We start from the raw sequence: 21212 nt of genomic DNA, 5'->3' as shown, positions 1-21212 counted from the left end.
CATTTATGATTGGGATTGATTGATGTATTTACAGTGACTGAGATGATTCAGTTGATGATGGGAGAGGTGACCACAACTCGGACATTGGATGATGGTGATGTTGATGGGACTTTGGATACACCAGCTGATTGAGCMAATGATTGATTTGAGTATGTCCAATCCACATCTCTTCTTTTGGTAGTAGTCTGAGATGCAATAGGGTAGCATCGAGAAGAACATGAGGAATAGTGATCCACGTCCATATCGGAAGACGGCAGGCAGTCGTCTGCCAAAGACCACTCGCATCACTGTGTCGGCAAAGCCTTGAAGTGTCATCTGCGCACCTTTGATCATCGATGTGCGTCCAATGATTTGTTCTCTGATGGGATAGTACAGTGAGTCTGGATTGTCCACCAGTTGACGCAGTCTTGGTATGGCACGATTGAGTATCTCAGTGCCAGAGATGGGGCCGGCCACTGCCGTGATCACCTTTACTCCAAAAGGGTCCAACTCCATCCTCAATGTATCTGACCATGATTGAACCGCCGCCTTACTTGCGCAATAAAAGCTGAGGAATGGTGTTGCGGTGATGCCCGAAGTACTTCCAACATTGATTATGATTCCACATCTCTGTTGTACCATGTGTTTGCTCACCTCCATCGTTGTTGCCACCAGTCCAAAGAAGTTAACGTCTGTTCATTAATTCATTTGATTGATTGATTGAACATAACATGTTAGATGAGATGTTTGAACAACATCAATCTTGTTCTCGACTTACCCATGACGCGTCTAAGCTCGTTGAGGGTCAGTTCGATCGCAGGTCCCATGCTGAGTACACCTGCATTGTTGATGAGTATGTCTATTCTGCCTTCAACTTCAATGATTGAATTGACAACGGATTGTATCATTTCTTGATTGGTCACATCTAGTTGTAGAGTATGTATACCTCTATCATTCATATCACTCATTGATTCAATTGAATGAGATGTTGCATATACATTGAATCCATAGAACTTGAACATTGAAGCCAGTTCCCTACCAATGCCTCCCGAGCATCCTGTTATCAACACAACCTTTACACGTTCTCCAGACTTCTTTCCATATATATTACTCATCCTCTTTATCTTTATCTCTATCTCTTTGAATAACTATGTGTGAATGACGTGTGATCAATCGCACTCACTCAATCAATCAATCATTTTCGCGAAGTGATGTTCACATCAAAGATCTTGGACATCACATGTTTATACAGGTAATTTAGAAGTTTAGTTGCTCCACTGGTACAAAGCTATAGTCTCCGATCTTGCGGGCTACCACTCCTTTGTCCGTGAAGAATCCTCCGTCTTTCCATTGTCTCATGGCCAGTCCAGTGAAATTCTGATACACATTGCCATCAGTCAATTTGTACTCCCATAGTATGTTATCCTCATCATTATCATCATTCTCCAATTGAGCTCGTGCTTGTTGTTGTTGGTCCGTCGTCGCCGTCGTCGTTGATTGATTGTTTCCATTATTATTATTATTGGCATTGGATGATCGTACTTGTGCAGGTGGCTTCCTTCCAATATCTTTATACAAGAGTTGTTGTACAACTTCCTTTGATTCGGTATATATATCTGTTTGAGTCGAAGGAAGGGAGGTCAGTTGTCGTGTCCGCGTCCAAAGTCCAAAGTCCAAAGTCCAGGATACATACTCATAAATCCATTGGCTAACAGATAATCAGTGGCCTCTGTAAGTTGAAGGAATTGTTGTTTCCTCTTCTCCTCCATATCACTGTCCTCTGCAGGCTTGGTCGTGGTCTCTTGTTGCTGTTGTTGCTGTTGTTTCAACAATTGATGTTTGTTCAACTTCTTCTTGATCACTGGTTTGTTGTTTCCACCAAGTCTTCTCAATGCTGCCAGTGATGTCTCGCCATCTTCCAGTATGCCAACCAACTTTGTCAGACACATTCGCCTATTATCACGTTCTTCGACTGTGGGACCCTTGCGTCTACGTTGTTTCTCCTCTTCCTCCTCCTTCTCCCACAGGTCCTCGTTCTCATCTGTCTGATCCTCTGCCTCCTGTTTCAACAACTCCTTCCTGCTGAGCTTTGGCACCTTATTCCTCCACACCTCATCGTACTCCTGTAGCCAAGGGTCGTCCTCCTTCTCTCCACTGGCCTGCTCATAAGTGCCATCCTGTTTATAATGACCCTCATCTCTCTCCTGTCGCAGATTGAATGGCATTATCTCCACTTCGTCGTCATCGTCATCATCATCATCCTCCTCTCTGACTCTTTGTTTTGTGTTGTTGTTGCGTGACTTGTTGTTGTTTGATGGATGGTCATAGTCATCTGGTTCTTCTTCTTCTTCACCTTCCACTCTCTTTATAATACCATCTTCACCGACTTCTTCAACAGCATCACGCATCTCACTCCTATCAAAGTATGATTCTCTCCTCTTTGTATCCTCCATTCTTTTCTTATACTTCTCATCAGCTCTTGCTATCTGTTGCATAATATCATCATCATCAATATATAATGATGGTCTTGATGATACTGATGTCATCTCTACATCCTCCTTCTTATTGTCATTGCCAATGTCTTTGCCATTTCCATTGTCTTTGCCATTGTCATTACTGTTGTCATTATGGAACACTCTAACTTCAGGTTGTTCTGTGAATCTGACCTTCTTCTCTGCAGCACCTCCAACAGGTATATCTTCTCCTTTTCGTTTGTTATTATTATTATCCATCCTCTATCTCTATCTCTATCTTATAAATATACAATGACTTGTCAAGTTCATTGAACAATGTTCATCACTGCAGCATGTAATCAACCAAACATAATGAACTTCCTTCAAAGTGAGGTGAGAGGATAAATTGAAAAAATCATTCAAAATTAAAAATGAATGGATGACGAACGAAAGTTTAGTTGGTCATTTGACAAAAACACGATAAAGAGTTAAAGATAATACAATATATATACATATATAATGGGACCAACTAAGAAGGCATTTAAGAAAGTTCCAGCAACGACCAAAGGATCAACTCGTTCAGAAAAGTCAATTGAGGATCTCTTTGGCAAAGGAGAGATTGATGATTGTAAATGTTTACATTTATGGGATTCCTTCAATGATGGTATTAACTAACATTGCTCAATCATATATATATAGTCGTCGATAAGAAGAATAAGATTGATTTATCAACTACAGATATAAAGCAACCAAAGAGCAACATAAAGAAGAAGGTCGAGGTTTTGCCTGTTGACGTCTCTGATGAAGAGGTTGAAGACTTTGACGATGATGATGAGGATGACTATGTAGACGACGATGATGAGGTTGATTTTGACGATGATGACCAAGATGACGACATGGACTTGTCTGCAAAGAAGTCAAGAAAGAATAAGGACTTGGAGAATAAGATGTCATGGGGCAAGGAGAAGTCGGACTATTACACAGAGAAGTTTGATGGCGAGGACGTCAGCTCAGAGGACGAGGAGGAGGAGGAGAAGGAAGCCATCGAGCTGCAGAAACAGAGAGCAAAGCTGGTGCGAGAGGAGGACTATGAGGAGGGTGAGTCATTCAACGACATCCTCGCTCAAAAGAAGGAGGCCACCGAGGGCAAGAAGAAGAAGAAGGCCGAGTCGGCCTCTGCCGCCAACCCAACTATGGCCAAGATCACCAGTGCACTGGACAACAGCGACGATGTCGAGCTGCTCCAAAAGAACCTGTCCACATTCTCCAAGAAGGAGAAGTTGCAGTATCTGATGAAGGAGTCGCCACTCCTATTCGAGTTGCTCGATGACTACAAAGAGAAGATATCAGAGATCAAGTATACCTTGATGCCATTGCTCGACAGGATAAAGAAGGAGCAGCTGCCCACCACCAAAGGTGTCAGCTTCCTCGAGACCAAATATCGTAAGTCCCTAACGCACGGGAGTCCTTCGCCCTTGACCCTCGACACTAACCCTCACCCTCTCATCCAACCAACCAAGACCTGTTACTAAGCTATTGTTTGAACATTACATACTTCTTGATGCTTAAGGCATCGGGCGCATCAATCAAGGACCATCCAGTTATTGACCAGCTGGTCAAGATACGTGTCATCCTGGAGAAGGTCAAGCCGCTGGACAACAAGCTGCAGTACCAGATCGAAAAGATACTAAAGACCGCGACACTCGGTGTCGTGTCGGCCTCAAAGGACGACCCAATGCGATTCAAGCCCAACCTCAAGGATATGTCACACGACGACGACGAGATGGACGAGGAGTCCAGACTGATGCAGCAGGCCGGTCTGTACCAGGCGCCACAATCGGCCGCCGAGCGATATGAGGAGGAGGAGTCGATCGAGATCAGAAAGAAGAACCGCGAGCTCAAGAAGAAGGAGCGTGCCATCAAGAGTTCCATGGCCAGAGATATCGAGGAGATGTTTGGTGATGCTCCCGATCAGCTGGACGACTATGTCGATGACCCCAACCGCATGGAGGACGACGATGCCAAGGAGATCAGAGAGTACGAAGAGAACAACTTTGTTCGTTTGACTCAAACCAAGAAGGACAAGAAGATCCAGAAGAAGAAGAGATTGTCCGATGGTCTTAATGTATGTTCAATCGATGGATCGATCAATCAATCAAACGGGAATGGCGCACATACTAACACCAACTACCAATATAGGACTTGGCTGACTTTAACGATCTGAGTGGATTGCTGGAGACTGAGGAAGATAGAGCAAGTCGCGATGACAAGGAGTACTTGAAGAAGAAGAGAATGGAACAGATTATGAGCTCGCTGAATCAGGTTGGAAAGACAAAGAGAGCAAGAAGTGGCGATGAGGATCTGCCTCTGCAGGAGAGGAAGAAGACTAGACTCTTGAGAAACAGAGACGAGGACAATGAGGAGCTGCACTCTGACCACGAGGAGGAGGTCGAGTATGACGGCGTGCCAAGAGGCCCCAACGACTACTCATCGTACAGAGACATGGTCGATGGCAAGAGAAAGATCTCAAAGCAGATCGAGACCAACAGAGGTCTCACCAGAACGAGAAAGAGAGAGCATCGCACACCACATCTGCGTCATCGTCACAAGTACGAGGCCGCCATGGAGAAGAAGGACAGAGCCACGCCCAAGGCCGAGCGCCAGGATGGCAAGTACAGAGGTACCAAGGCTATCAACTCCAGCGCAGTCAGAGGCCAGACCTATCTACATTAATTATAATAATAATAAACCATGCCATAGTCATTGGCAAGGGAGACATGTCTCAAACAAGATAACGCTTCGCGCGCGCGAGAAGGAAGGAGTATACAATAAGTTAGACTTGACTTTATGACAACTGATGTGGAGGACAAGGTGAACTTAGACGCGTTGCTGCTCGCTTCACTGTCTACAGTACATGGATTGTTTGATTGATTGAATGATTGAATGATTGATTGATAGTTGTTCTCCACCTCACATGGATGTTGTTGAGGTCGTTGATGTTGATGATGATACAGGTATATTGTGGTTGTTGATACCATCCAAGAGATTGTCGGCAATCGTCTTGACAATCTGTGATTCGTCCTGTTCGGATATCTCCAGAAGAGTCTGTTTCAGTTCGGTTAGTTGTTGGTTGTTGGTGATGTTGTTCAGCTTCAACTTGGCGTTGGTGGTTAGAACGATCTTGAGCAGGGTGATCCTGGACACGGGCGACTGATCCAGTCGCAGACAGGACAGCAGCTCGGGCACCAGTCCCACTTCGACGAGGTGGTCGATCAGTGTGTTGGAGCCCTGCATCAGCTGTAGCAGTGGGATGAGTGACTTTGAGAATGAAGGGTGCTTCACGTGGCTGACGTGCACGATTGACATCAGCTTCAGTGCAGACTCCCTGCATGTCAGGCGTTGATATACTGTCGATGACTCCAATGTTGTCCAAGCGGCAATTGATTCAATAGCATCTGCGAACCAGTTCCTGTCCTCTAGTAGTACCAAAAGCTTGTCCAATGTGTTGCACTCCCAAAGCTGCTTCCTGCTACTTGATGTCGAAAGTCTCACCAAGTCAAACAGTATTGGCAATGCAAGTTCCTGGATTGAGTTTGAATGGGTAAGTGATTGAATGAATATTGATTGATTGATTGAATAAGGACATACCTTCAGTGGACCTCTCTCATTGATGATCTGTAACAGTGGTGGCAGGATGCCACTCTTCAAAGCCTTGTCCTGTCTGGACTTGTCAAGAAGTAGTAGATGGTAGAGTGAGTGAAGCACTTGATTGTAGATCTCGCTGATCTTTTCAATGCCACCTTGTTCCAATCCAAGGTATGCAATCAGTGTTGATATGATCTCCACATTGTCCAACTTGGCCCTGTTGTTCTGGTCCATCGACAGGTTCTTGATCACCTTGAGTATACGTAGTACGAACGCACGCACATCCTTTGTAATCGACTTCCACATGTAGATCTCTTGTAGCACCTCGCGAATGTCCTTGAGCACGGCCTCGCTGCTCATCTCCTCCTTGACCAATGAGTCGCCTGTCGAAAAGAACAACAGGATGTCGGCAGCCTTGACACTGTAGGCCAATACACGATCAAATGCATCCTTGGGCAGCAGTTTGACGCTACTTGAGCTGCGGCTAACAGAGTGATGAAGCGCATCCTTGCTGAGCGACTTTTGCTTGATCTTGTTCTTGTGGTCCAGTTGTTGCTCAGTGTCTGTTGATGTTGGGATGAAGATCTGGTAGAGCAGGAAGGAGATGCGGTTCAGCAGCTCAGTGCGTGAGAATAGATGGCACAGCGACGTCTTGGGTAGCGCCGATTGCAGCTTGAAAACCTGCGAGATCGAGTCCAATGCGTTGTGTATCAGGACGGAGCTGTTGAAGTAGTCTGAGTCGACCAGGTCCACCAGCACCTTGCAGCCGCGGCTGCCTGCGATGAACATGTTGAGCGAGTACGAAGAGCTCAGACAGAGCTCCAGCACAAACTTGGACACCTCCTCGCGCAGCTCCTCGGGGTAGCGACGTGCGGCGAATGTCGTGATGATGGGGATTCCATTGAGGATGCAGATGGTCTCGAGAATGTCCTTGTCGCTGGACATTACTTGATTGATTAGCTTGAGTATCAGGTAGTGGTGGTCGCCATCTGACAGCGGCAACTCGAGTATCTCGAGCAGTGTGATGAGTGGAAGACGGAAGTATACGCCGCCCTCGCCATTGTTGATCAACAATCGCTTCTCTGTGGGGAACAGCAGGAGCAGCTCGATCAACTTCTCAATGACACGTGATGTCTCCTCGCTGGCTACCTCGCCCTGGAGTGTGGTCTGCAGATGCGAGAGAAGAGGCTTGAGCTGTGAGAGCAGATCGACGATGGTCTTGGTGACATGCTCCTTCTTCTTGTCTTGGAGATTGATCGTCGTTCGCACTCTGTCCTCCTCCTCGCTCCACATCGACACGCTGTCAAAGCTGTCCTCAATCTCGCTGTCCCACTCCTCGGTCGTGTCGCGTACCTTTAATTTGAGCTCCTTCTTGTCGCCCTGCTCCTTCTTCTTGTTGCTGTTTGTTGCGTCTTCATCGTCGCTGAAGCCATCAAATCCACCCTTGTCGTCCCATTCGGTGTCTGACTGCTTGTTGATCACCTTGAGAGTGTTGCTCTTGCCCTGTACCGACTTGAAAAAGTCATTGCCATCGTCTTGCTCGTCGTCGACGAACTTTTGCAACTTGAGCTTGATTGTCGATTGTGGCTGCTGCTTGGCCGCGGGGCCAAAGCCATCGTCATCATCATCGTCGTCCACAAACTTTGAAAACATCTTCTCAATGATCGCTTTCTTCTCCTTGCTCTGTTCCTTCTGTGTTTGTTGTGTCGTTGTTGTTGCTGGGGCAGTTGATGCAGGGGCTGGTGTTGAGGCCACTGCCACGGCCCCTGATGGTGTTGTTTGAGTCGGGCGTGGACTCTTGGTCGTGGGCAGAGCCTGCTGATTGAGTCCGCTGTTTGAGCTGGAGAGGGGGATGGGGATCTTGGCGAACCAATCTTTGCGCCGCCACTCCTTGGTGTTGGTGGCTGGCCAGAAAGCTTGCCGCTCGCACTTGTCGCCGCCTGCTTGATCTGTCCATTGCTCATATGTAGCGGCAGAGGCGGAACCATGGTCTTGGACCGTGGCCGCGTGACTATTTGCTCGGCCGGTATCGTCGCCACCTCCTGCATCTGTGCGTTATATGTTAGAATCTCCTGTCGCGCGTTCTTGACCTTGCCCTCAGCATTCTTCATCATTGCCACGGCTCTGATCCAAGGATGATTGAGTAGTTGCTTGGCCGAACTCCTCATATTCTCATCCTTTTTGAAACACTGCAGCAGGAAGTCCTTGAGGGCCGGCGATATGCCCTGAGGTATGGGCGGGTGATCCTCCTGAACGATCTTGTACAGTGCGGCAGCGGGCGCCAGGCCAAAGTAGGGCGGCTGGCCACTGAGCAGCTCGATGATCGTGCAGCCAAGCGACCATACATCACATGCGGTCGACACTCCCTGCATCTGGATCATCTCGGGTGCCATCCAGTAGGGTGTGCCTGCGAACGAGTCATCGGGATTGTCCGCGCTGAGGTCCGACACCTTTGTCGCCACACCAAAATCTGCCAACTTGATTGAGCCATCGGTGGCAATCAACAGATTGGCCGCCTTAATATCACGATGAATGACACCCTGTCTGTGCAAGTACTCCAATCCATTGAGCACCTGAGCGATATACACATTGACCAATCCCTCTGGCAGCAGTCCATGTCTCTTTACAATCTTTTCCAATGATCCATTCTCAATGAACCTATTGAATGATTGATTGATCGGGTATGAGTGAGTGAGTGGAGATACGAGATTGATTGAATGATCAAACATACTCCATTACAATGTATGAGTGAGATGATGTTGGGATGTGATCATAGTATCGCACGATGTTGTGATGCGACAACACTTTGAGTAGATTGATCTCGACCATCAGCATTGATTGTGACTCTGCAGACTTATCGCCCTTCTTTCGCTTTGTGATCTTGATCTTCTTGATCGCAGAGAAGTGTCCCTTTGTCTTATGTAATCCTTTATATACAACACCGAATCCTCCTTTACCAATGATATCAATCAATATCTGACAGATCAAGTCAATGAATGTAAGTTAGTCAACCATTCAAAGTCCGATCGATCGCTCGATCAACAACATACATAGTCTCCACACATCTCTTTATCGACCAATGTTGATAATGGTTGTTTCTTCTCCTCTGCCAATATCTTGGTCAGTGATGATAATGGTGGAGAGGCAGGTTGAGATTGAGGTTGTTGTGTATCCATGTTGTTGTTGTTGTTGTTGTTGTTGTTGCCAGTACTGCTGGTACCAGCTCCACCTCCTGGTTTGCCACTATTACTGTTTCTGCGGTCGCCAGGCATGATTGATGATGTATATATATATAAATGATTGTATGTATGTGTATGTTTATCAATCAAAGAATGATTGATTGATTGATTATAACATTGACAAAGATCGAGAGTTCATTCACTTTGGGTGGGTGGGTTTGAGAGAACTAGTTTATTCAAGAAGAAACCAAAACTTCAAAGGGCATTTGCTAAGTCATGACCAAATGACACAATTATTTCTTTTATTCATTAATTAGGACTGGTTCTATTTGTTTCTTGTTAGTAATTTCGAAGGAAAACAGTGTTGAACTAGTTTGCACCAGATACATATTAGAGGGGAAGAAATATTTGGACGTCCTGAAAGATACTAAACCATTGAAGCGGTTGTTCTTCTGAAGAAGAGGCTGCCCTTGGAAATGGTGGCACCTGAGGCGGTATCATCTACAGATAAATCACACAAGATCTCTTCGCCGTGGGTCTCCATGGAGATTGAGCTCTGGATATAGGCATCGCCACTGAGGCTGATTACTGGCTGCATCTGGGAAGGGATAAATGTGAACTTGAATTTTCCGTTGCGATCCAAGAGACGGATGTCGATGGAGTAGAGGAAATTATTCTGGAGCACCTGGAACATGGAAAGACCATTGAGAGATGAGAGGTCATTGTGGACTCTAGATCTGAGCTCCTCATGTGCTCATGTCTCTAGTGTGTAGGGATCGCTGCTCTCGATATACTGGTAGGCGTTCACCCAGCAATCAGTGCCAATCTCACAGGACATGTACTTATTATTGTTTGGGTCATTTTTCAAGACAATAGATTCACCAACCTTGTACTCCTTGCTGGAGCCTGCCAAGTTCTTCTCAGTGTAGAATATAACTCTGTCTGGTCCGACTGTCATTTTATAAATTGATTGATTATTTGATTGATTGAATAAGTACTTATAAGTTATTGCGATATATGTTGTAAAAATAATAATCCTATTGGATTCCTCTATTTAAATAGTCATGTTCAGTTTTCTGAATCCTATTCATGATCACATTTAATGGTGTCACACACAAAAGATCAAGACACTTCCAACATAAAGACATTTACATTATTGGTCATTCTACAACATTTGAGACCTTAAGAAAAAGGGTATTTAAGGTGTCCTATCAATATTGAGACAAATATAGTATCTTTTTCCAACTTGTTGAGTTGTACACAAATCTAGCTAGCTTGATATTGTTAAGTTAAATAGAATTAACTTACTCTTGGTGAAGACATGATACCCTGACCCAACTTACATATCATCAAGACCAACTACAACATACAATGAAAGTCAACTCCTTTACTTTGTTTTATTCAAGCCTTGCTTGATACACCAGGACGACAAGAAAATACATTATTACAATAATTTCTCGAGTTTGAAGGTGAACTGTGTCATACCAGCTTGGGTGAGCGACATGTTGGTGGGGAATCCCTCAGTCTTGCGGAAGGAGAGCAAACCTGTGGAGGGGTTGTACCTGAAGTAGACGCTGCCGTTGGCAACGGTGGCACCTGGCCAGGCGGTCTCGGCCACAACGACCTGGCACACGATCTCTGAGTCGGGTGGGGTCAACTTGGGGATTGGGCACTGGATGAAGGCATCGCCACTGAGGCAGACTGCTGGATTCACCTGGTAGGGGATCAAGGAGAGCTTGTAACCTCCCTTGGTGTCCTTGAAGTCCACGAGACGGATGTCGATGGCATAGCCAAACTTGTTCTCGAGCACCTGGAACATGGACAAGCCCTTGAGCGAGGTGAGGTCGTTGTGGACTCCGGACTTGAGCTCCTGGTGTGCGCCGGGCTCTGGGTTGAAGGCATCGTTGTGCTCGTAGGCGTTGACCCAGCACTCAGTACCAATCTCACAGGACATGTACTTGTCATTGTCTGGGTCATTTGGCAAGAAGGCAATGGAGTCACCAACCTTGTACTCCTTGTTGTAGGAGCCTGCCAAGTTCTTCTGGGTGTAGAATTTAACTCTATCTGTTCCGACGGTCATCTTGTTATTGGATTAATTGTTTGATTGAATATTTGATTATTGAATAAGTATTGATTATTTGTTTGTTTGTTTGTTGTTATAATGATGTTGTCCATGGACTCTTTAAATACCCTTTGTTCAAGTGGACCTGCACATTGAACCAAAGTGGAAGGCTGTAGAGTGACCAATTATGATGAATGTGGAGGATGGGTGTCAGTGTGGGAGTACATGTCTTGATCATTTGTGGGCAGCTGGGACTATTAGATGTGATCCAATCAGAATGGAAAAGGTGAAGTTGAACATGTAGAGTGACCCTCATCCTCCTTCACTGTGTTTGTCACTCTACATGTTAAGATTGATGTAAATTGTAGAGTTACCATGACAAGTACTAGCCCTTATGAAGTAGTTGTTATTGAACTAAAATGTGGTGAGACAGAGTGAGAGTAAGTGAGTAATTTAACATGGATCTATCCCGATCACTGTTGTTGGTTAGAGTGAACATCACTCACATTGATGTTCATTCACTGTAGCTCACCCCAATCAATCACAACAACTCCATTTTGGTTGAGTTCAATTAATGGGCTTGACAAAGAGACAAACACAAATCAAAGGAGACTTGTAGACTGGTCATTCATTGATTCATTCATTCATTCCAATTCCAATACACAGAGATATTGATATTGATGATATTGTTATTGTTGTTATTGTTAAGTCTGCTTTTCTTCATTTAGTGTCATTCTTACAAGTGTTGACGCCATGAGCTGTTGCCAACACCATCACATCACCATCACCATTCAATCAACTCATACTTGCTCAACACTAGTCTCAAATATGATGTTAGTAAGTGAAGAGCGAGCCGAGACAAGAGTCATTGGGAGTTGTGGGATTGATTTAATACATTGTTCTTTGTTGGGACGAAGGGACTGCGTGTCTGTCAACAAATACGCTTATTCGGTGTCGACCTCTTCGTTCTGGATCTTGAGGAACACCTCCTCTAGCGTGGTCATGGAGATACCTAGACGCTTGATGCCAAACTCTTGTTGGCGCTCTTCAACATGCTCAAAGAAGCGTGAGAGGTTCTCGGACTTCTCGTGTGACAATGAATACGAGATCTCGAGGTCGCCGACCGAGGACGTGCCAGTCTTGTCCAAGTTGGCCTGGTTGTGCTTGCCAGCCACAGCGTCGCGGAACAGCGACATGAAGTACGAGTTGAACTGCTCGTACGTGCCGGCCGTGCGCTCCAGAGTGAACGTGAGGATGTAGCCTAGCTCGAACAACGCCTTGAGCTCCATTGATGTGCCCATGCAGCGCAGTTTGCCGTGAGACATGATGCCGATTGACTCGCCAAGCAGCTCAGCCTCCTCCATAAAGTGAGTGGTCATGACGATGGTGCGACCGATCTTCTTCTTTTGCAGCAGCTCCCATATCAGATGGCGAGCGTATGGGTCCAGGCCGGTAGTGCACTCGTCCAAAAAGACGATGGATGGGTCGCCAATGAAGGCCATGGCAAGGCTCAGACGACGCTTCATGCCACCACTCAGCAAGGAACTGGCCACATCTGTCTTGTCCTGCAGGTTGACCTCGCGCAGCGACGTGACGATCGACGCCTCGAGCGTCTCGGCTGGTACACCCTTGATCTTGCCAAACAGGCGAAGGTGCTCAGCGCAAGACAACTGCGCATAGAGGATGTTGTTCTGTGGGCAGAAGCCAATGTGCTTGCGAATGTAGTCCATTTGAGTGCGTACGCTGCGCCCATTGATCCATGCGTCGCCACTTGTTGGTGGCATCATACCGGTGAGAATGCCCATCGTTGTGGACTTGCCTGCACCGTTATGTCCGAGCAGAGCAAAGATTGTGCCGCTGGGGATGCTTAGCGAGAGGCCATTGACAGCGCGCACCTTCTTGTCCTTGGAGGTGTTGGACGTGTACTCCTTATGGAGGTCGCGCAACTCGATGCCCTTCCCAATGTTCTTGCTGCCCTCGCCATTGATCAAGCGCTGCTCATAGATGGGCACGTCTGACTGCACCCAGTAGTCCTTCCTCAAGAAGAAGAAGTAGCCTTTGCCCGTACCAAAGTCCCCCTGGTACACCTCGATCGAGTACCAAGCAATCAAAGAGTACAACACAAAGTCCAAGATCATGAACAACAATGGTTGGACAAAGTTGGGGTCGTTCCAAGGTATGGCTATTGATTGATTGATTGATTGAATGAATGAATGAGTTAGTTGCTTGGCCTTGACCCATGCTCGCGACTAGCCAAACACTTACCAACTTTCTCAGCCTCGGCATAGGATAGACGGACGAGGAATGAACCAAAGGCACATGGGGAGAGGAGATAGAAGAGGTACTTGAGGTCGGGCTGATGCTCAATGATGTAGAACTCGTAGAAGCAAGACAGACCGATGCCAACAAGGATGAACAGTGCCGATATGGCACTGCCAGCCTTGGGATTGCTCAAGAATGTGGAGATGGCAAAGGCAATGCCAATCAATGTCAATGAGTAGAAGAAGAATGATATGAACACCATGACGGGCGATGAATAGTGTATCACCTTGCTTGGGTAGCACATGATCTCCATGACCAGGATGAGAATGATGTTCATCACCAACTGCATGATGATGTTTGATATCCAGTATGCAGACTCGCGCATGCCCATCACCTTGAGGCCCTCTTTGATACCGTCCTTCTTCTCGGTCACCAACAGGATGATGAGTTGCTGCAGCGAGTACATAAAGAACAATGGGAAGTAGATTGGGAACAGGATATTGAATGTCGTGATCACGAATGGATTGACAGGTGATGGGTACTGTGTCGTATTGAATCCATTACCAAGTACTTGGTCGTCTCCAAGCTTGAGGCGGGCTATTGAGGTCGAGTAAGGTCGAGGGTTAGGGCGAGGGTAGGGCGAGGGCAAGGGTAAGATTACTTACTGAAGGCTGATAGGATACCCTGCTCAATGTAGGGGTAGGGCGAAGACTGCATGCTGCCAAACGAGTTGTTGAGACGAATGGTATAGTTGATGAGGTTGTTGTCAATGTCGATACCGTTGAAGATTACACCTCCCCAGTAGGCCTCTGGACTGCCGAGGTAGGTGTCGAGCATGGCCGACTCATTGGTGAACTGCTTGATGTGCTCCAATGGGAAGCCTGTTAGGTTGAGCAACGACGCCGCCTGCCCGCCCGACGAGAGGTCGACGTAGCCCAGCAGGGGCATGCCCGCCAGCACATGACTGGCCGGCACCGAGTTGTATATCACGGCTTCTTGGCCGGGTGTGGCGGGTATAGTCATCTTCAACACGATCAAGATGATAACATATTGTGCGCCAATCAAGAACTCAGTCATTGTCTCAGCTCTACGCTTCCTCTTTATAATATAACACTTTTGAAGCAAGGCCGCGACCTGCTCCATAAAAGTGGACTCGTAAGCCATGGTAGTGTATACGTGTGTGTGATGTTATATGATTGATCGATTGATTGATTGATTGTGAGTGATTGATTGAAATGATTGTATCTATTTAAACAACTTGCGAATGATCATTCGTCTTTTGCCAGAGTGTTGTGTGTGTGGGAGTGATTGTTTTTGGCCCAGGAAGATTGATCAACTCCGGGTTTGGCCTGGTCCGGGGTCAAAAATATCAATCACACACAGGTGATGAATGGACGCTTGCAATCCAAAGATTGATTATGATACTAAGTTTACCAGAGAGAGTGGATTCATCATTCTCTCTCTGGCAACAGACAGACGTACTCCATGTCATCCTGGACATGATGAATGCATGAATAATGCATGTGATGGGAGAGATCAAGTACCAACACTTTTAGACCATTATCAATCAACACAACATTGATAGACACCTACTCCTCCATACTCAAGTCAACTGAATGTCTTTGACATGTGACCTAGTTCACTCAACTTCTAAAGACACGCATAAAGACTCTTCGTCTCGTATCATCTCGTCTACCTCATCACCTTGTGAAACAAATGATTGTTTGTTGTTTGATTGATTGTGTATTTGTGTATATATGTTTCCATAGCCAATCATATATTTGATGTGATTAGCTGAATGAATGGCCGACGAAATGGCTGGTGACTAACTGATTTGATTGATTGATGGTATGGATAATAATAAGTTATCCAAGAGCTCACCTCACATTACATTTGGGACTGACTGGTCATTCTCCAAATTGATGGAGATTGAATTGATAATAACTTGTATGATTGTTTGATTGAATCAATGAATGGACGGATAGATGGTGGTGGGGAATGTGGGTTGACGACTACTCTTAATATCATATCCAATGCACCTCTTGACGTTTAAAACATGGACCTCTGCCCCGAAGGTCGTCGGAGTCCCGCCCAACACAAGTGTTGTTGTGTTGTGTTTTTGTATCCTTCCAATTCAAACAAACAATCAATCAATTGAATCTATCATCAATGTTATTACATCAAATTATCAGTTATTGTCTAGGTCATCATCATAACCCTGCCCACACCACTCACACCCAACATGGGATCTGGATTATCAATCTACCCATCCTTATCTTCTCGTAAAGGAATGACCAAATCATTGGCAATCGCATCATGTCGGAGTTGAGTGGAAAGCGAATCGATTTAGACAGAGAATTGAGAAAGCGCGAAAAAGGCATCATCTTGGGTGATCAGTTTTTTTTTGTAGTAGTTTCGTTTTTTTCTGATTCGAAAAGTGTGTGGAGTGGGATTTAGGTCATTCTGTGAAAAGCCAAGTCAGATGACCTTGTTTGGCCCCCATCACAGCGCGCCCTCCACAAGTAGTAAACGGAAATTATGAAATCTTTATTTTCAAAATTTGATTTGATGAGCTCAACAACATTTGCCAAGTTGCAGACAACCCACCATCACTTGCCTTGCTAGTCATCAATCAATCATATTATTATGATAAACAATGCAAACATGGTGATACACCCCACCAAATTCACCCACCCCGTCTACGCCTCCTATCTACGATCGTTCGATGGGAGCCCGTTGGCAGGCTGAAAGGCCGTCATGGGCCTATCCATTCCGTCTACAATCCTGCCTTGGCCACCATGTTCTCTACACCTTTCCAGACTGGTAGTGGTGTGTTTGTATGTGATTGGTGGGGGTGTCCTGATCTGACTGAATGAGTGGACTGGATCAATGATTGATTGTCATTCAGTCTCGAATGAATGCCTCTCTTGGTTGTAAAGAGCGACGATTTTATTTTAAAAACAATTTAATCAGGTAATAGCTCTGTGTAAAAACATGTAAGTAAAGTAAAGTCAGTCCCTTTGAAATGATTGTTGTTGTCCGCAAGGAAGGAGCTGAGGTGAGCGCTGGAACTGGTTGCAAGTGAGACACAACCACAATTGCATTTGCGATTGATCAACCAACACACATATACACACACCTACATTGTTGTTATAACAATATAAACCAACCAATATATATATATATATATATTTGTCCATCCATATTTATTATTTATTTAAATGTACGTTAATATAGATTTTCGAAATACATCCATCATCCATCATCCATCGTACACTACTCGCACTATCCATACACCCATCCAACCAATCCGATCCATCTACACACACGCACAATCACACACATATATGTATACCACAAACGATCAAACACCCCCTCACACTCATTCACTCATTCAATCAATCAATCACTTCAAATCGTGTGTGTTTATCTTTGAGTGAGTGTGATAGTTAGATATTAGAACACAACTGACTGCTATTTAAGGTTGTCTCAGACAATCAGCTGATTGTCATTCGATCCAATCACACCACCCTTTGTCAATCTGACGCACTCAACAGTACTCTCTCATCACTAATCACTCAATCAATCATTCATTCATTAACTCTATCAATCAATCAATCAATCAATCAATTAATACACATCACCTTATTTGTATCCTTGCCATAACATACCTCCCTTCACTGTTTCCTGTTTGTTGTCGTATTGTGGGTTGTCCTTACGGACATTGACAGCTGTTGCCACTTCCACACACACATACTCCGGCGTGTTTGTTTAAAGTTGATCAGGTGCTTGATTGACTTGTTGCAACATCACCAACAACATTGTGTGTTGTCCATTATTATTACCCATCAATCCATAACAATCAATCAATCAATCACTTTATTTTTCCTTCCGAAGGAGAATAATAATTAATAATAATATATACTAACTGATCGATTCCACATTTCCAACTTTATATTAATAATTAATAATATAATTAATAATAATAATAATAATATTATAGTTGTTGGTTGACCAGCTTATACTATTTATTAAGTCCAGTTTGTAATATTAGACATATATAATCAATCAATCAATCCAGTTCCAGGTCGAACACAACAACATACGCATACATGAGCAACAACAACAAGATAATGAGATTCTCAATTGTTGCTGCCACTGTGGTGCTGCTGTTGGCTACCATCGCGATGGCCCAGCAAACCACATTTACGCCACGAGTTTTTAAGTTGGCCAACGCACCAGCAAGCACCGGCTACGAGACCGCTGTCCTCGTTGACAAGAAGGGCTTCGTACTGAGCGCTGAGCGTTTGGTCGACATCTACCCAGAGTCCATCGCTGAGAACGTCACCAGCGAGGCACTCATCACCCCAACACCCTTCCAGAACCGTTTCGCGAGAGACACCATCCCATTCTGGTCGTCAGCCGCCGTTGGCAGCACCGTCTACTCCATCACCTCCACCTCCATCCTCGGCGCCAACCTCACCGAGCCACAGAGCTTTGGCTCCCAGTCCACCTCTGGCGCGATCTCCTCCGCCGGAGTCTTCACCTACAACAGTGGCACTGACACCAAGGTCTTCATCGTCGACTCTTCCGGCCAAAAGGTTCACTACTTTGTTGACAGACCCAACAACGTCGAGGATGGTAACGTCACTGTTGCCGTCTCCTCTGTTCCAATCACTGGTCTCAGCTTGAACCAATGGGGATTGTAAGTTGATACCGGCGACACTCTTTGATCAAACAATGCTCACTCACTAACTCACTGCAACTCCAACTCGATCAAACAGTGCTGCAGACACTGATAATGGACTTCTCTTCATTGGAGATGATGTTGGATCAGTCGTTACATTCAACTTGAAGACAATGACACCATTCGGCGCATCCACTGTCTACAGAAACACCAACGTCACCAACCGTTTTGTCGCCACCGTGGACCCAATCAGAAAGCTCGTGTTCTTTGCCGCCAACGACAACGACCAACTCAGCATGGACGTGCTCCAGTACCAGGTGCCCTTCACCGGTCTCTCGGCCAACTACACCAAGACTCTCACCCGTATGTCCTCGTGTAACGCCGCCGTCTACGACAAGATCCAAGGTCAGGTGTTCTTCATCGGTGCCGACGACAGTGGTCTCGCCGTCATTGGTGAGGGTTTCCGTGATGGTCTCCGCTCCAACTTCATCTCCTTCTTCACCGACCAGCCCGCTTCTGTCGAGTCGACCGCCATCGGTGTCTCGATCAACCTCGCCAAGCACCAGTTGACCATCTTCACCTCGAAGCAGTACGTCGAGCTCCACTACGAGTCCAACTGTGAGGCCAACTGCAACGGTAACGGTGACTGTTTGATGGGCGTGTGCAGCTGCAACTCCGAGTACATCGGCGCCACCTGTGACAACAAGCTCTGCCTTGGCGACCTCAACAACTGCACCAGCGGCCTCCACGGCACCTGCAAGAACGGAATTTGTGAGTGTGACCCAGTCTACCAGACCGTCGCCAACTGCTCCGTGCTCGGCTGCTACATGAACTGCAGCAACCGCGGTGAGTGCAACTTTGACTCTGTCTCCTCCAACTACACCTGCAAGTGCCCAGCCGACTTTGTCGGTGCCTACTGCCAGGAGTCCGCCCCCGCCCCTCAGTGCAACACCATTGGCTCGCGTTCAGACTGCATTAGCCGCACCTACTGTGGTTGGTGCGCATCCTCCAAGACCTGCCAGGCCGGTAACCAGTACGGTCCAGCCGTTGGCTTCTGCCGCGAGTGGTTCTTTGCCGAGGACTACGAAGTCGGTGTCATTGTGCTCGCATGCATCTTCATTGCCCTCATCTCCATCCTCTTCCTTATCGACATGATCACCACCATCCCATTGGACCTCCAGCGCGCAAAGAACTACGAGGTTGAGTTCCGCACCGGTACCTACCCCAAGCCATCGCACGAGGAGGCCTCCGTCCTCTGGTGGCGCGACCAGCGTTCAGCCAAGGCCTGGACGCTCATGGATCAGTTCCAATTCCTCTCGCTCGTCTCGCACATGGGCGTCGTATTCCCATCGCGTTTCCTCAGCTTCACCATGTTCCTCGACTGGACCAACCTGGGCATCCCATTCCCACAGTCGATCCGCGACCAGATGCCACCAATGAACTTCGAGTGGCGCGACACCTACGACCAGATCGCCAACACCGGTCGTAACCTCGCTACCTACGCACAGTACAACAACATCCTCGAGTCCAGCTCAACCTACCACTTGGCCAACATCCTGTTCTGGTTCATCATCTTGGCTGCCGCCTTCATCGTGCCCCTGCTCATCGCCTTCATCATCCTCTCGTTCGTCGAGAGCCTAGTCCACTGGAAGGAGGTCATCAGAAACCGTCTGGTCCACTGCACCGTGCGCATTCTCCAGTTCTCCTACATTGGAGTGATCAGTGCCGCCGCCTTCTCCATCGTCGCCAAGCCCATCGCCGCCAAGACCCTGGTGCCAGGCATCATCCTGATCGTCCTCTACGGTATTGGTTACCCAGTGGCCATCTGGTTCATCCTTCGCGTGCCAGAGAGCCGTCTGCACAACCCATCGTTCAAGCAGCAGTTCGGTTCGCTGTACGTCAACTTCAAGCCAAAGACCGACCACCGCTTCGTCGTCTTCTCGTACATCAAGCGTTTCATCATGGCCATGATCATCGGTATCCTGGCTTTCGACATTGAGCCCGCATACCCCCTGGCTGGCACCGACCGCGCAGTGCCAATCGCCCAGTGCGCCATCATCTCGCTCGTGCTGCTGTTGTACGCCGTGTTGCTGTTCATCCGCAAGCCATACTTTGACCACTACCACCTCTGGCTCGAGTACGCCCTGGCCGTGATCAACATCGTGTCGATCTGTGTCTGTCTGACCCACTTGAAGGAGCCATCGCAGGCTGGTGAGCTTGTCTTCTGTATCCTCCAAGCACTCGGCATGGTTGTCTGTATCGCCACATTCGTCATCTCCTGGTTGCAGATGCGTTCCAAGTTCCTCACCAAGATCACCTCATGCTTCTCATGCTGTGGTGGTGGTAGCTCCAAGACTGTCGACCATGAGATGACTGGTCACCGCAAGTAAACCTCCTGGCCTCACTAGAGTTACTAGTCCTTCAAGATAGACCCGACCTTGACCCATCCCATGTCCATTCATTCAACCAACCATTCATTCATTCATCTCATTCTCCCTCTCTTTGATCATATTCATTCATAATTTATAAGTTGCATAGCATGTAATAACAAAACAATAATTACTTTAGTCCCAAACCCTCCTTCTTATTCCATCTTCGATTCGAAACACACACACACACATACTTGTATCTCTTTGTGTGTATCTGTATCCCTTTATGTGTGTGTGTATATGTGTGTTTGTGTGTATCTCTTTCATTCTACAACAACTAAGTAAGTGATTGATTGATTGATTGTAGTAATAGTAGTAATAGTTATAATAATGATTGATTACTGTCGAATGATACAATGTCAACTTCAATCAATATAATATTAATAATAACTTTGATGATGTTAATGACGAACAATGGATCATCATCATCATTTGTACAAGCATTTAGTAGTAATACTAGACGTACAATATATACACATCATTTATCAAATGCTGGAGTGGATAGTATTACATGTG

The 21212-nt window shown here is 46.3% G+C and overlaps 9 protein-coding genes across 9 annotated transcripts; 3 read left to right on the top strand and 6 right to left on the bottom strand.

Annotated features, from left to right (window-relative positions):
* Positions 1-9: 9 nt before the first annotated feature.
* Positions 10-1094, bottom strand: SAMD00019534_029390 (hypothetical protein; the record flags this gene model as incomplete). Its single annotated transcript, XM_012901072.1, has 2 exons — positions 10-671; positions 758-1094. Coding segments are annotated over 2 exons (999 nt in total), but the record flags the coding sequence as incomplete, so codon positions are not given.
* Positions 1095-1236: 142 nt separating this feature from the next.
* Positions 1237-2711, bottom strand: SAMD00019534_029380 (hypothetical protein; the record flags this gene model as incomplete). Its single annotated transcript, XM_012901071.1, has 2 exons — positions 1237-1595; positions 1673-2711. 2 exons carry the CDS (start codon positions 2709-2711, stop codon positions 1237-1239), a joined length of 1398 nt encoding a protein of 465 aa, XP_012756525.1.
* A 240-nt stretch (positions 2712-2951) lies between these two features.
* Positions 2952-5165, top strand: SAMD00019534_029370 (hypothetical protein; the record flags this gene model as incomplete). The annotated part of the gene is made up of 4 exons (XM_012901070.1): positions 2952-3060; positions 3132-3875; positions 3953-4557; positions 4632-5165. 4 exons carry the CDS (start codon positions 2952-2954, stop codon positions 5163-5165), a joined length of 1992 nt encoding a protein of 663 aa, XP_012756524.1.
* Positions 5166-5402: 237 nt separating this feature from the next.
* SAMD00019534_029360 (hypothetical protein) lies at positions 5403-9349 on the bottom strand (the record flags this gene model as incomplete). The annotated part of the gene is made up of 5 exons (XM_012901069.1): positions 5403-6014; positions 6081-7843; positions 8008-8735; positions 8809-9053; positions 9128-9349. 5 exons carry the CDS (start codon positions 9347-9349, stop codon positions 5403-5405), a joined length of 3570 nt encoding a protein of 1189 aa, XP_012756523.1.
* A 661-nt stretch (positions 9350-10010) lies between these two features.
* SAMD00019534_029350 (hypothetical protein) lies at positions 10011-10247 on the bottom strand (the record flags this gene model as incomplete). The annotated part of the gene is made up of 1 exon (XM_012901068.1): positions 10011-10247. A coding segment is annotated over one exon (237 nt), but the record flags the coding sequence as incomplete, so codon positions are not given.
* Positions 10248-10703: 456 nt separating this feature from the next.
* On the bottom strand, positions 10704-11695 carry SAMD00019534_029340 (hypothetical protein; the record flags this gene model as incomplete). The annotated part of the gene is made up of 3 exons (XM_012901067.1): positions 10704-11336; positions 11447-11488; positions 11693-11695. Coding segments are annotated over 3 exons (678 nt in total), but the record flags the coding sequence as incomplete, so codon positions are not given.
* A 573-nt stretch (positions 11696-12268) lies between these two features.
* SAMD00019534_029320 (hypothetical protein) lies at positions 12269-14765 on the bottom strand (the record flags this gene model as incomplete). Its single annotated transcript, XM_012901065.1, has 3 exons — positions 12269-13500; positions 13584-14177; positions 14246-14765. Coding segments are annotated over 3 exons (2346 nt in total), but the record flags the coding sequence as incomplete, so codon positions are not given.
* SAMD00019534_029330 (hypothetical protein) lies at positions 12746-13186 on the top strand (the record flags this gene model as incomplete). The annotated part of the gene is made up of 1 exon (XM_012901066.1): positions 12746-13186. A coding segment is annotated over one exon (441 nt), but the record flags the coding sequence as incomplete, so codon positions are not given.
* Positions 14766-17692: 2927 nt separating the features above from the next.
* On the top strand, positions 17693-20657 carry SAMD00019534_029310 (hypothetical protein; the record flags this gene model as incomplete). The annotated part of the gene is made up of 2 exons (XM_012901064.1): positions 17693-18285; positions 18365-20657. The coding sequence occupies 2 exons, from the start codon at positions 17693-17695 to the stop codon at positions 20655-20657; spliced, it is 2886 nt and encodes a 961-aa protein (XP_012756518.1).
* Between the last annotated feature and the right edge of the window lie 555 nt (positions 20658-21212).

This window comes from Acytostelium subglobosum, assembly GCF_000787575.1.
Source record: "Acytostelium subglobosum LB1 DNA, scaffold: scaffold5, whole genome shotgun sequence".
NCBI lineage: Eukaryota > Evosea > Eumycetozoa > Acytosteliales > Acytosteliaceae > Acytostelium > Acytostelium subglobosum.
The sequence above is the reverse complement of the archived record's forward strand: the minus strand, read 5'-3'. Positions and strand labels throughout refer to the sequence as shown.